Here is a 16,095-nt window from a genome sequence, read left to right on the forward strand (position 1 = left end):
CCTGTGGACAATCGCTTCCTTGGCGAGCGCAGTACCACTAGGCCTCCGCTCCACCTTGCCTAAATGCCGTCAGCTAAGCGCAGTTTTGTCTCCGAGAACATGGAGCCTTGCACACCCGAAAGTGTGTCTTCAAAAGTCATTGGGAACGTTGATTTTTTTTTTTTTTTTTTTTTTTTTTTTTTTTTTTTTTTTAACATTCACAACCAGTGGTTTCTCTTGTTCAGTTACCGACTTCGCTTTTTCAACGTCTGTTAAGTAAATTTCTTTGAACTGTACTCATATTCATGTAAAACATCATCAATGGTTCTATCCTCCATCTACCCTGTTTCCCCCAACTCGCCATCATACAACTCCCCCTCCACTCCTACCTTACATATTCATTTATTCTTAAGTGATAACATTCAACTATGAAAAATTATCACTTTAACAAAATGTCTATAGTAACCACTATGTGTGACGGGACATAAAACAAAATCTCTTCCCTCTCGTTTTCTTTAGTTCCAATTATGCTCTCTTTCAATTCACCCTGAAAGAACTGGCGACAATGGCCAATCAGTGCACCAAAACAGCATTTGAATTGTGTAAATTGTGACGGAAATGTGTTTTATCCGACCAACGTTTTGTATGAAGTAGGTTCAACAGTTCATTGCAGAAGCCATGTGATCGAGGTCAGCTTGTAAGACATTTGGTATCTTTTGTTAGTCCCTGCACTTTTTTCTTCTTAAGCCACAAAAGGAGTCCAGGGGGAAAGTGAAAGAGGGTGCTGTTTTAGTCATGCAGGCCTTATCTGCAGCCCAAACGATCGTCTTGGAGCGCCATCTGGACGATGACGTAACACTTGATGATGTAATTATCAAAATGACGTACTTGATTTTATACAAGATGTAATGTGCACAATTATAAATAGATCGCTGTATTATGAAAAGCGGGGCGCGCAAGGCCCAAGTATCAGGCGAATACTGCAACATGGGGTGAAAGCATGATCTGTTGCATACATGTACTATGACTCCATCTGAGCATATTCTGGCACACTGACATGTGGACACTTTCCTCACTTGGCGAAAACCAGCCATGAAATTAGGTCACCTTTCCTGCACTGGCCGCGTGACTGTAACTGCTGATCGAAATGTCTTTCCTCTGAGCATCACCTGATTTTCACACAATGATAATTATTGTGCTGTTGTATGATGTATATTTTCGTTTCTTACACTTCAGTTACTTAATAGAATTAGCACTAAATATGTAATTAGGTCACAGTAAAACCAACTGACCTTGACCGGTAAACCCGTAACTTAGAATGTTTTGAAGACAAATACAAAATTTGTAGCCAGACAAGCCGCCGTGGTGAAGTGGTTAGCGTCGCGGACGGACTGACGGCTGGGAAGACGCGGGTTCGAGTCCATGCAGACGTGGGATTTTCGGCCCGCGGCCGGCGCCTACCCAGAGTTGAGTGTGCTATGGGCTTAAATGGGAAGACCGAGACCACGCAGTCGAGTATCATCCCCTTCGCGGATGCGTCTTTAGGTGTGTTGCTCTGATTTCCTGACCAACACTAGTGCACTGCAAGTATCTGTATCTCTTGGGCCTGGTTGACGCCGAGACGTCATTATAACAGGAAGCGTAGAGTACAGCCTTGTCACGTTGTCCCAAACCTAAATGGACATCCATTGCAGCATCTTGATCATCATCATAATCATCACCATCCTCCTCCTTCATCATCATTTTGTTGTTGTTGTTTGGTTGGTTGGTTGTTGTTTTTTTAAGCCCAAAATTATGTGGTCTTTCATGCCCTGCACTCGTGGTGACCTGTTTCGATACCCTTCCATTTCCGCGCTTGGGTTCAGTCTTGTCAAGGTCTTCATACAGTGTCGACGGATTCATGGGGGACTACCGTTGGAGGGACGCAGTGGCGGTCTCCACTCTGGGAGAGACGCTCACTCGGTCTTACTCGGCGACTACGCCATTACTGTCGTCAGTAGGGGCGGCTTAGTAGGTGGTGTCCTAAGTACGTTAAATCAGAACAGGCACTATACCGAACACCACCGAAGTGACTCAGCAGCAGTGCAGGGTCTCCTCTGGTGTGTGACCTCCTGACCATCTAATATCGTTGGTTCCCTGTGGTCTGCCGGCACTGGGACTGCGACAGACGAACCCGGGTGTGGCTGTGTATTGGGGACTCGAAATGAGCTGCGTGGGAGGAATGCCACTGAAATGGTGCAGATGATGGGACAGGGGGGTTGGGGGGGGATAGGGGGGGGGGGCGGGATATGAAGTATTGCACACATGTACCGTGATGCTATCTGAACATTTTGAGGCACATAGACCAATCAGCACTTTCTTCAGTTGGCTAAATTTAGTCATGAAATTAGGTCACTTTCCACGTAGTGACCACATTACGGTGATTACTGTTCTTAACAGTGTGTTTTGTTTATCGCACTACTGGTGACCATTCACACAAAATACTGTGCATCTGTACAATATACATTCGTAAACACTCTGATTACGTGGAATCTTACTGAATTTGTGTTGTTTAAAGTCTACCAGCCACATGCCAGGAGACTAATTAAATCTGCAATAAGGTTACAGCAAGATGTGATAGCTCGTCCAGCAGATCCATAATTAGGCATGGAAGATATATCTAATGCCTGAACAACAACATATATTTTTGCTAGGTCATGGTAACTGAGTATAATCATGTTATTCTAACTTCTGAAGCAGATATTTCATAATGTAGGAAATACGGTAAGACTGTAATTCTACTCATGTCAGATAATATTGCTATGATACTAAAAAAACAAAAAAAAACGGTTCCCATCTTTTTCCAGATAGTGCTCTAGTAACTGATTTTGACTGTAAACGACTGACCAGAAAACACACTTACATGCTCAGATACATGACTGGCTGGCACAATCTTATTACAAAAGTAACCAATCCATTCCAATCACAGCACCAGACCGGTTGCTGTCTGCTTGCATCTACTATAAGGACACCATGCAGATCTGTAGCAGGGATTTATGGCTTTGAATAAGTGTTAAGGTGTGGTGGTCGGGCGTTGATTTATTCATCACTCTCACGAGACAGGAGGGGACGGGTTCTTGAGATTAAAATCCCACTTGCATGTCATCGGATGTGTGGTTACAAAAGTCGCAATTAAAGTGCATAATGTGCACTCCATAAAGCCAAATAAACAATTTTGACAGTTTCAGCTTAACTGAAAAACTGGTATCACAAAGTTATTGAAAAAGCCTTCTCGACAAGTTCGGTTGTGTCCTTCCAAATGCATGGACAATGTCTAGACTTGGTGACAGTCCCTACCATATGTACACAGAGATGTGCGCTTTAAGTTGGTCTTGTAGCATATTGACATTTCTCAGCACACCACTGTGCAGGAGCAGTGAATCAGTTCACATCAAGTTTCTTGAGCTGGAGGTAGGGTGGTCCACGAAGGTCAGTATGTCTTTCCCTCTCCTTTTTGCAATCCCCACCGATCTATCTCCAGATGTAAGCACTCTCTCTGGTAAACTGCTCTCTTTGTGTGCCGTTCAAGAGCTGCTGATGTGGGTGGTGTATTCTTTTCTTCAGGGAGGATCAGAGGCTGTCGATCTGATCAGGCTAACGTCACGCAGCTTGCCCAGACAATCAAACAGGACAAGTGTGTTGAATCCACACTTTATTGAGAGCCCTACCAGTCAAAGGAAGGGAAGGAAACACGTACCCTATAGGGTTGTCTCACTTGAGCGCGGTTGAGCCTCAGTGCAAGGAGGTGCACATGTGGCTTGATCTGATGATTCCACATCGGTTGTGGGCCGATTGGGAAAATGATATGTGTTTGAAGGAAACTGTGGCATGAGACAGAGGTAGTCCACCATGTTGGGCTTGCCTTAGGCGTGACAGCCAGATCTGTAGAGCTCCTCCATGCGACCTGATAGGCGATGGGCGCTCCCCCCGCCACTTTTTTGTCGCTGCCAAAAAACAGCACTGGCATGTTGCCTATGCATAGAATGGCGGACATTTGGCAACAAGAGACTTGAGGTGTCTGGTGTCTCTGGGACAAGGCTGTGTAATTGCCCAGGCAGGTATCATCACGAAGGGGCATACAGAAGGCTTGGTGGCTTCTCTTCCTGAGTGTGGCATGTGGAGCAACCTGCAGAATGTTGTCGACAGTCAATGGTTTGGTTGGATCAGGCTGTGGGAGTGCACTTCATGTGCCTCCAGGTCACTGAGTCTCATTCTGTGGTGGAGCATCATGTACAGAAGTGTGCACAAAAAAAGGGGGAAAAAAAGCACATACGTTGCTGAGATAGAAAATCTCAATGTATACAGACAGAAGTGTAATGGTACCTGTTGATATGAAGAATGTATTCACATATCGCCGAAACACACGCACATATGTATATATACCGAGATATATGCATGCATGGATTTGTGCATGTTCCCTTCTTTTCTCCTTTTTTTAATTTTTTTTTTTTTTTTTTTTTTGGGGGGGGGGGGGGGGCCGGGGGGGGGGGGGGTTAAGAATACATCATTAATAACAACAAATGTATTATTGTTTCTGTTTTATTTCATTGTTATTGTGTTTGTCAAGAAAAGAATGGTAAGTGGATTGGTTCCTTGCTGAGCAATATACGAGTATGTCTGCAAGTGCTGGGGATGAAGAGCCCAAAAAGTTGAGTGGCACACAACCTGAGAAACAGAGGAAGGAAAACAGAGGTTGTCAGTAGGTGATAGGAGCTGCTGCATAAAGCTCTCAGGTGGGCAGCAAGGTCCTATGAGAATGCAAAAGAACATTGCTAGTGGTCAGTAAAGGGGGCTGGAGTCACTTGCTGTGTAAAAGCAAGGGAAGTAACTGCGTTGCTTTACTGCCCAAATTCAAAAGTGGAGTTGCCTCCCTTGGCGCCGAGGCGCCTCTTGAGCACATATCCTCTTTTGTTACGCTTCCGCGTTGTAGAAGGAGGAATGCCATGTCACGTGTGGGAGTCTGTGGTTCGATGCCACCATAACCGACACGGGTGAAATGGGCCGCAAGGGAGGTAATAATAACGTCCCTTGGTGCCGTGGTCAATGCTGAGAGGAGGTGCAATTTTTGTGTTGCATGTCCCCCTAGTGGACCACCTTCCTCCCTAAGTAGAGGGTGGGCTGCCCCCGCCCGAATCGGTCGCCACTGGGCGCGAGACGGTTGAGGGCATGCCACATGACGGAGCCGCAATCTGTGGCCATGGACGTCATGTAACGTAGACAGTATGAGATGCTGATTGTCAGTTGGGGCATTGTGTCTGAGCCACCACCGGTTGGGTAACAGCAGAGTCTAGTGGTGTGGCAGAGGGAACTGCCACCACCGAGATTGGAGAGACTGTGCATGCACCCACAGTGTGGGCAAGGGGCAATGTCGGAGCAAGGGAGGTAACCGCGGTGCTCACTGGCGGGGGTTGTCTCCCTTGAATTTGAAATTTGGAGCAAGGGAAGGGTGCACGTGTGTGTGTGTGCACGTCCCCTGGTGGGTCACCTTCCTCCCTTCCTAGAGGGAGGGCTTCCCTACCCGAAACAGTTGCTGTTGGACTCGAGACAGTCGAGGCATGCCACATGAGTGGAGTGCGATCTGTGGCCACGGCCTTGCTCACGGACGTATGAGATATAGGAGCGGACTGAGTGTGCGAAGTGTAGGGTGTTAAGTCCGTGTTGGATTCCCTGACAGGGAGCACACTCGTTCCTTGAGATTGTGGGCATGGGGAAAGGGATAGAGGAGTGCAACTCGCACACTGGCAGGGCCAAGAAAATGCGGAGTGCGTTGAGACCGATCGCAGGATCGATTGAATGAAGAGAAACGAATACCACTGACCTGAATATGATGAAACAAACCCTGAGAAGCCACCAGAGGAGGTGTTGGAGGTAGTGGAGGTATGGAGTCTGTCTTTCTTTCTTTTCTTTCTTTTGCGTTCGACAGCTACGCAGTCAGGGTCAAAGTCTGAGGGATGCCACAAACTCGGATGTCCGGTGAAGATCGGCTACCGTCCCCCAGAGCTTGGTGATGAGGTCCACACCCCCAGGCCAGAACTGCTGCCGCATCTTCTCATACAGGGGGCAGTCTTGGAAAATATGGGATGGGGTCTGGTCAGCCTGGCCGCAATCACATAGGGATGTGGCTGCCACTCCAATCCTCTTCAGGTGTGCTCGGAGGCCACAGTGTCCTGTGTGACGGTGGTAGATGGTAGTCTGGGGTCTCCTCTCCAGTGTCCTAATGGGATCCTGGTGTGTCTGGTAGCCTCCATTCAGGGTGACCCAGCCTCTTTGGAATCTGCTGCAGAGGAGAGTTTTTGCTTCCTCATACGTGGCAGGAACGGTCAGCTGTGTGAGCTGGCTTCCTTCCTTAGCAAGGTGGTCTGCACGCTCGTTGCTTGGGAGGCCTACATGGGCAGGCACCCACTGGAGGGTTGTTGGGGCTGTTTGGGTAAGGTTTGTGAGGGAGGCCTTAAGGGACTGGATCAGTGGACCAGGATCAGGGGAGTCAAGGGCCTGGAGTGTGGACATGGAGTCAGTGAAGATGGAGATGTTGCCAAGGGGCTTTCCACAGGAGAAGAGGAATTCTGCTGCCGTTTTAATGGCCAGGACTTCAGCTCTGAAATTGGAACAGAGCTTTCCTCCGGGGGGAAATCTGACGTAGACACCACTGCCTCCGTTTTGTGTGGCTTCCTCCACTGATCCGTCCGTGTATACATGCATCCAGGAGCTGGCTGGGTAGGACTCCTATATCATGGCCAGAGTCAGGATCTTGAGAGTAGCTGGTTGCTGGTGTTTGGCAGTGATGCCAGGAACTCTGAGGCTGATGGTGGCCTCTATCTCTTGGTCGAGCCTCCAGTCAGGCAAGGCAAGGTCAGTACAAGACTCCCCATTTGCCACCAGAACATCGCTGTGCTGTACTCCGAGTGCCTTGTAGTGGTGGTTGAGGCTCGGACGTTTGAGACGGTTCTTGGTGGGCTGCTCCAGTCTGTGGTGTAGGTGGTGTGAGGGCAGTCTTCTGAGCTTCTCACCCTGCATCAGGACTTTCAGGTCACATCCTCTCTCCAGGGGCTCGACGTTAGCAGTTTTCTCCATGTCATGGATCAGTGTGGACCTCATATCTCCAAGTATGAGGTGTAGTCCCATGTTTTGGACTTTGTCAAGCTGGCTCTTGTTGGTCTTGGAGGCTGTGCTCCACGAGGTTGAGGAGTACCCCATGGTGGGTCTGATCGCTCCCATGTAGACCCTGGCGAGAAGCCTGCTATCTGCTCCCCAAGTCGTCCCGGCCAGCTTCTTCAGCAGGGCTAGCTTGCGGATGCCTCTCCTCTCCATCTCCTCAATCTGGAGCCTCCAGGTCAGGCGGGTGTCCAACTTGATGCCAAGGAATGTTGGTATATCCGTCGGGGGCAAGACCTGTCCCTGGAGCTTCAGCTTGACTTGCTCATTGGCGGTGGAGAGAGAGAAGAGTGTTGCATTGGTTTTTGTGGTGTTGAGCTCAAGACCCCAGTCTTCTGTCCATGTAGCGATATTGCTGACGACTTCCTGAAGCCGGTAGGAGGCCATGCTGGTGCATTCAGCGGATGTCCATACTGCCAGGTCGTCTGCACACAGGCTGTTGGAGACGTGCTTCGTGATGTTGTCTCTGATGTCGTTGATATACAACAGAAACAATGTTGGGGAAAGCACTCCTCCCTGGGGGACGCCCTCACACAGCTTGACCTTTCTGTTGTGGAAGCTGTCTAGTTTGACCCTTGCGGTCCTGCTGAAGAGGTAGTGGTGGATCCACATGTACATCTTGCTATGTACGCCAGCTTGGAGAAGTTTCAGGATGAGGCCCTCCTTCCACACTTTGTCAAATGCTCTCGACACATCAAAAAACACAGCCAGTGTCTTCTTCTTCTCCTGAAAAGAGTTTTCGATGTCCTGGACGAGGAGGGCTAGTTGGTCTTCTGTGTTGCAGAATTTTCTGTAGCCAGTCTGGGTAGGTGAAAGGATGTTCTGTGTTTCCAGGAGGAAGGTGAGGCGGCAGCTTGCCAAAAAAGCTCAGAAGGCTGATTGGTCTGTAGCTGTGGGGGTCTTTCTTGTTCTTTCCCTTCTTTGGGATCGGGATGATCTCTGCCTCTTTCCAGATGGAAGGCACAACTCCTGCTGTCCAGCTGTGATTGAAGATCTGAAGCAGCAGCCATCAGGCCCCAGACCTTTCTTGGGCTTCAGCTTGCAAATGCTTTGCTTCAGCTCCTTCATGGTAAATGGTTCACTTGTACAGTTGTCATCTATGCCATGTCGGCCTGATGTCGTAAGTTCCGCGGTTTCCTCTCGTACCTGCTTGATGTGCTGTCTGGGCATGTGGATCGTACTCTCCTCTCAGTACAGCTCTGCAAAGGTGTTGGCTGAGGCTTTTTCTGTTTTCAGCTGGTTGTCCTGCTCAATGACGGTCTTGCCTCTGCTGGGGTTGTCATCGTTCAGTTTCTTTGTCAGCTTCCAGAGCCCCTGCATGTCTGTCTCCATGTTCAGGGAGGATGTCTTTTCTTGCCAACTCTAGCGTGTTGCTTGCAGCTTTTGCTTTATGAATACAGCTTTTGCTCTGTTGTGTGTCTCTACATTCTCGTCAGTGGGGGAGCTCTTCATCATGTCCCTGGTTTCACTGAGGGTCTTGTGCAGTGTGTCAAGCTCAGGTGTCCAGTAGGGGCAGTAGTTCCTGCATTTGCCTTGTGGAATAGTTGCCTGCACCACATCTAGTAGTGAGAATACAGAGCTAGATGTGGTATGGAGTCGACCAGAGGGAGCGGAGGCAGTAGTGGAGGTGGAGGGTTAGCGTTGTCAACAAAGCCCGAGGTTGAGGGCCTGTGACAGATCATATCATGTCAATATGAAGGCCTTTAGGCCTGTAAGGCCTTTTGCCTGCTGGAAATGAAGGGAAGTGAGAGCCCCCATAATTGAATAGAGAGATTTTTATAATCTAATAATGCGCAAGACTTATTAATGAGTAATGAAATGAGTTTTGTATTTTAATTTTTGAAAGTAATTGCCAACATGATTTTTCTAAGCATTCACTGTGTCCGCTGGTCGATTGTGATCGTGCCTTAATATGAGCTCAATCGCCCAATCAGGCCAAGTAGTTTTGTGACCTGTTGTGAATCATCATCAAACACAAGAGCGCCAAAGAATCGATAGACAGACAGAAAATATGAAAAAACTTAGCCATATGCAGAGCACAGGAGCAGGAGTCAAGATGGTTGCTGGATAAAGAGGGCGCTAGTCAGGGATGCAAAGGGGAGGTAACCTACTTTGGGAGGTTATCTGCCGTAGCTACTTTCGTTTTCTCCGCATAGGCAGGTAGTAGTTTGCACAGGAAAGGAATCAGACCCCTGCCTGTGCCTGCACTAGTGGGTCATGGTTAAGTTTGTGTGATTAAAGTTAATATTTTATACAAACCTGGGGTGAGCTCTAAAAGAACAACTTAATTGTTGTTTCCTGTCAGAGATGTGTACTCCATGATTAAAAAAAAAAAAAAAGCAGTTGGAAGATTTATTGGATAACTTAATCTCAAGATAGCCATAGATTCATGGAATGTGTGTGTGTATGTGTGTGTGTGTGTGCATGAATTTGTGTTAGGTTGGAAGCATAACTCATTTCAACATGGAAACAAAATTCAATGGGGTAAAACTCGAATTCATTTCATGTGGAAACAATTAAAATACGCTGAGCTGGAAGTACAACTAATTTTTATCAGAAATAAAACCCACTGGGTTGAAAGGACTAATTTTACATGGAAACAAAGTCAATGACTTTTTTTTTTTTTTTTTTTAAAGTTTAATGAGCAAGTGTATAATAGAGTTGTTGTTTTTTTAACTTATAAGGTCATTAAGCATGAATGTTTTTTTTCTGCAAGCCAAGTTAAGTTTTTGTATTTAACCAGTGCTTTTATGCTCAGTGTGTTACATGCGTTACATTTAAAAAAACAAAAAACTTTCATGTGTTCTAAGATGTGGAATGCATGTATTGATCCTTTTGTGTGCACAATTTTCATACTGGATTAGAACAGATGTATTGAACTACTTTGTAGCTGTACTGTGTTGCATTGTATTGTAATTTGTATTGTACATTGACCTGCTAGCTCAGTGCATATACTCTTCTGTCTCATATATATATATATATATATATATATATATATATATATATATATATATCACACACATACAAATAAACACACACACATACTGAACTCAGTATTGCACACACACAGACATCAGTACAAGAAGGATAGACAGAACTTTGTAATGAAATATTTATTTAATAACAAAAATAAAGTTTCGGAATATGTTGCATTTACACATAACCCTGAATATAAAAAGAAAACAAAAGAGGAAACTGCAATAAACTGTTAAATAAAAACCCACAAAGACTGATGGAATAATTTCATTCTCTCATTCTGAAAAAGAAACAGATCTTGATACCTTTGTTTTTTGTTTGTTTACTATTTTGTTGTTTTTATCCCACCAGAAGTTTTGTATGAGGCCAAGGATGATCAAAGCATGCCTGTTGTAAATATTTCATTCTTCTGTTGTAAAGAAACATATACATGGGTGCCTTTTTTATTTTTTCACCAGAAGTTTTATGAAGCCATGGATAATCAAGCCATGTATGCAGTACATTTTATGTCACGTAATGATAATATATTCTTGTTTTACAACATGCAAGGCAGTAGATAAATAAATAAATACATACATGAATCAGGCAACTGAACAAAACATAATCACCCTGTATTATGCTCTGTTGAATTTAACTGGCAATTTCACAAACAACCAAAACAAGTGCATAATTATGTGTGTTTTGAATGAAACCATTCATATTCTGCAAACAGAATTCCATCATTTCAAAAAGAGAAAAAGGAACGTAGACATAAAAAGAAAAAGTCTGTTCATTCATTCTAAGTTTCTGAACTCAGAAACTGAATTGCAGACTGGAGGGGGGGAAAAAAAAGACAAAAAAAAAGACATTTTAAAGGTTTAATGGGCATGAATCTGTTACTGCCGTCATTCAAAAAGTACAGACAACTTTCTCAGGTTTTTTCCCGGGCTACTTCCAAGGAAAGTCGCAGCCATCTTCATCATTCGCGACACATGTTCGTCCGTTCTTGTTCACAATATTCCCAGAGCTGTCCAACAGCACCAAACATGGGATTCCTTTAATGTCAAACTTTTTGGAGATCTGATTCTGTGAGACAGAGACAAAAACAAAAAAACAACAAAAGTATTAATTTCATCATATCCTGAAATGTACGGCACCCAACCAAGTAGACTGGGAGTAGCACAATGACCTGGATAGTTCAGGTAAGATTAAGTAAGATAAGATAGGATAACTCGATAAAATACAACTATATTATCTGTAAGCTCACAGAAATTTGTCTTTTGGCTTCAGTGTCCGTAAAGATAAACATATAAAGCACAATAATTTTGAGAACATGACCATTCATAAAAATATCCATTACAATACCTTAATGAAATTAAACTTTACTAGGTAAGAAAACTGTCGGTTCTGTACTTTGTGTGCCATGTCTGCATACCACTACACGAAAATAACAGAACAGGAAATTTGTTTCAACGGTTTATTCTACCATGTTTAAAACTGAGCCCCCCCCCCTCAACACCCCCCCCCCCCCCCCCAGTCTAATGGGAATAACTCTCCATTCCACTTACCTAAGAATGATGTTAGTGCCCTTGCATTCTAAACATGATCTAAATATTAGGATATGACAAAAACCACATATCATTCTGATTGAAAAGTGAAATACAAGAAAGGCAAACATTCATTTCCAGCAACAGATAACTCATGCACTTCCGCGTATACACACACAATCACCCTACAAAGTAAAATGGGAAAAAGGTTTATTATTTGGGCAGAGGGGGTCATGAGGGCTGAGGCAGCAGATACTGAGATAGGAAATTTTTCATGTCTTATGATGACTATCCGACTGGGATATTTCTCAACAAAAACTCCAGAACCCTGGCTAAACCAAATGACCAAGAAACTCACATGGTAGCATTTTAAACATTGATAAAACTACAATGAAGATGGTGTGTAAAACTGCATCAATCCATACAATTACAAATTATAATTTTTTGCTCAAAATCAGAAAATGAGACTTTGTCAAACTGAATATTGTGCAGGAGTGCGTATATTTCAACTCAAGTCTGGTTGTCTCATTCTAACTGACAGACATTTCACCGTTTTGATGTGAAGCAGGCAACTGTTACAATCAATCTATCAATGGTTCAACCTTTTGCTGACTTTATCAAGTCTTTCCAGCTTGGATAATTCACAACAAAAACTCTGAACACCTGTTGAGCACAAACAGAAACCAACATACATGAAAGATGATGGACAAAATATTGTAGATTGTTTCACACTGAAGTCCAGCTGACACTCAAGTACAGGCTGTGTGGTTTGAGGTCGCACAGGTTCACTGCTGTAAGCTTCATGGTGACACTGTGTGACTGGTAATTCCTTTGTTATTGATGCTATTTCATTACTATTTTACCATGTGAAACAGATCAATTAATAGTTACTTTCCTCAAATACAGACATGGTGAAAAATGTAAACTGAGCACCATCTGGCTCAGGCCAAAAAATGAAAACTTCTTGTTGGCTGATAATTTTTATACAAGCTGATTATCCCCCTTTCGACCCAGTTCATTCTCGGCACTGATCTTTGTTCTTATTATCTATTTTAGTTCCAAAATTCTATTTAGAAATGTCACCATACAAATACAACAATTATGACAAATGAAAGGTCTTTCATGAAGTCCTATTATCTTAAATCACTGCTAGAGTTTCAGAACTTCAGCATACCATTTTATAGATACAGATATATATATATATATATATATATATATATATATATATATATATAATTGTGACTGTGAACACAGCATTCGGAATCTCAGCATGGCATCCTACGCTGAAATTAGTGAAAACAAAGCAGTTAGCAGATCTGGACGGCTACAGGTACATGCATTTGACATCAGTATCATTGTGTAACTGGGGGAAATATACAGAAGCACATAAACAGATCACTAAAGAAAACACTTGTGCAACTCAGTAGCAAAGCAGGGTCTCTGGTGTGGTCTCCTGGCAACTTTACAACAAAAAACTGGAAACATCAATAATTCCTGGTGGAATGCTGGCACTGAGACGATGAGAAATGAATGGGGTCTCTAGTCTAAATAAGCTGCATAGAAATAACGCTACTGAAATGGAGCAGATGATGGTTCAGCAGCAACAACAACAAAAACCAAACAAAAAATCAAATAAACCTGTGTCTCTATGTATCCACGAGATCAGAGACCTACCTTTCTATCTCGGTCATCAAAGGAGAGAGCCAGCCAGGGCATGGTCCCATAGTACTCATCAAATGATTTTTGTTCTTTGTCAGAGCTTATGAAGATGATCTCAAACTTCTTGCCCTGTTTCTTGAGGGTGTTGTAGCAGTTGACCAGCACTGGGGTAAAGGCACGGCATGGGGGACACCAGTGGGCCGAAAAATAAAGGCCTGGGAAAAAGCATCATACATACAGAATGTGTTAATTCTAATATTTCATTATGATTGGGGGGGGGCGCAATAGTTGAGTGGTTAGATTACAGTGTTGAACTTTTAATCCCAACAGGGTCCACTGCTTATATACCAACATCTGGTCAGTTAGGGATGGACATCACAACCAGATCGATAAAAGAAATAGACTGACAACCTCAATCCGTGTAGTTTACTGCCAGGCACTCTGCAAGGGGCCATGTCTGGGCTGATACTGTGTAAACAGCAACACACACACACACACACACACACACACACACACACAAAGAGAGAGAGAGAGAGAGAGAGAGAGAGAGAGAGAGAGAGAGAGAGAGAGAGAGAGAGAGAGAGAGAGAAACATTCCAATGTTTTCAAATTTGAATTTTTAAAAAAAGCAAAAAAAAAGCTTGATATTGATAACAACGCAGATAAATAAGCTGGAAAATATAAATTATGTAAACATTTCTATTTCACTGAAATGAAAGAGCCAAAGGACCAATACAAAGGAACATATTCACCTCAATCAGCATGACAATAAAATGATATTTTAAATATTGCTCATTTCTAAATTTTAGTAGATAGTGAATGGGAAAAAAACCTACAAAAAACAGTGCTTGAGTTTAGACTGGGAAACTATTTTACAATGAAACAGCAGAGTTCAGACAAAAGTGTCAAACTGTATTCTTCTGAAAAATGGCACGTCAATTTTATGTACACTGTATCAGTGTATATCAACTCTCCAACTAATTTCACACACACACACACACACATGCACACGCATGCACGCACGCATGCACACACACACACACACACACACAAACACATTTATATAATACTTTAACAGGTGACGGTGCCTGGTGGGTAAACTGTAAAGGTTGGAGATTTTTCCAATCTCCCAGGTTAACATATGTGCAGACTTTCCTGTACCTGAACCCCATTTGTGTGTGTACACACGCAGAAGATCAAATACACATGTTAAAGACACTGTAATCCATGTCAGCGTTTGGTGGTTTATGGAAACAAGAACATACCCGGCATGCACACCCCAAAATGGGAGTATGGCTGCATACATGTCAGGGTAAATAAACAAAACGGTCATACATGTAAAATGTTACATGTCTGTCTGAATATCTAAGTATGCGTGCCTGAAATCTGATTGAGTGACACAAGAAATGCATGATGAGCGCCCCATGGCAGCCATGAGTTGGCACTACTGAGTTAGACAGCCTATTGTGCAAATGACCTCGTGTTTGTAAAGTGCTCAGAGCTTGGTCTCCGACAGAGGATAGGTGCTATTTGCTAATTAAGTACCCGTATCATTCATTCATTATCATTCATTCGTATAACACACTCACATATATATATACATTATACATATATTCAAGCTCAGAATGAATACATATATTTATACACACACACACACACACACATACTTGACATAATCAAATTCAGAGCTCATTCTGTGTGCCTGTATCACTTGTGTGCTCAAATAAAAGTACTTTTTCCGCACATGGATTTATGGCATGTAGATCTGTATCTGCATTAGTGCATGCAGCTATCTTGTACCTATCTTTCCAAACATCCTCCTTCACACACATATTAATACAAACATGCGTAGTGTATGCACTTGAAGACAAATTTATAAACACACATCTACATGCATAAAAACATACACACACATAACTATACACATAACATATTGTAACGTAACTGTCATATGTACTGCTGCTTGCATACACATGCATCTTAGCTTACAGTATGCAAGCATGCACACAGACATAAGTATACAAAAAGATTCACACTGAATTGGTTAAACATTTAAAAACCGAATCAATTTGGGTATTTAAAAACTACTGTGGGTTCAGACTGATTTGCCATGTCTAAGAATTGAATATATATATAAACTACTGTGATTTGCAACAGATTTTAGATTAGGAAAACATAGTTTGCCTTAAGCCAGTGACAGTAAAAGTTCTTATCATTCCCAAAGAATGTGAAATGTGCTGTCATGTAGTTGTCTTTGGGGCTATTTGTTCCAGACTTTTACTTGGCATTATTAAAACTCATTTAAGTGTTCTTGACTGACTTATTCATAATATTATTACATTCTTGTTCTTCATATTCAATTCTAGACTTTTGCTCCAGCAGATAAAAGAAAAAGTCAACATATCTATTTCATGAAAAATCAGTATTTACAACAACAACAAAAAAAAAGAGTAAAATTTTGGGACTGACCACAATATTTATGTGCATGATATCTTCATTCTACTTTTGAAAACAAATTGTAATCACTTGACTATAACTACAAGTTTTACTTTTTCCCATTCACATTCCTTTAAACACACACACACACACACACACACACACACACACAAATCAGGCTGTTCAGCAAAATAAATGGTTTATAGTTTTGCTCAGTGACATGAGTGCTCCTTCAATAATAGTTACACACTGACAGGAAATGAAGATGACAAAAATCAATGTTGTGTGAATGGATTTCTCTGTCATTATCCTGAGTCCCCATGTGCAGA

The 16,095-nt window shown here is 43.0% G+C and overlaps 1 protein-coding gene across 1 annotated transcript in view; it reads right to left on the bottom strand.

Moving 5' to 3' along the window:
- Positions 1-10,268: 10,268 nt before the first annotated feature.
- Positions 10,269-16,095, bottom strand: part of LOC143284727 (nucleoredoxin-like) — a 7,138-nt gene continuing 1,311 nt past the window's right edge. The window contains exons 2-3 of the mRNA XM_076591678.1: positions 13,347-13,546; positions 10,269-11,211 (exon numbers count right to left, since the gene is read on the bottom strand). Coding sequence (XP_076447793.1) covers positions 11,074-11,211; positions 13,347-13,546 — 338 coding nt within the window. The 3' untranslated portion in view covers positions 10,269-11,073. The remainder of the gene's footprint in view (positions 11,212-13,346; positions 13,547-16,095) is intronic.

Source organism: Babylonia areolata, chromosome 1, assembly GCF_041734735.1.
Source record: "Babylonia areolata isolate BAREFJ2019XMU chromosome 1, ASM4173473v1, whole genome shotgun sequence".
NCBI classification, from domain to species: Eukaryota; Metazoa; Mollusca; class Gastropoda; order Neogastropoda; family Buccinidae; genus Babylonia; species Babylonia areolata.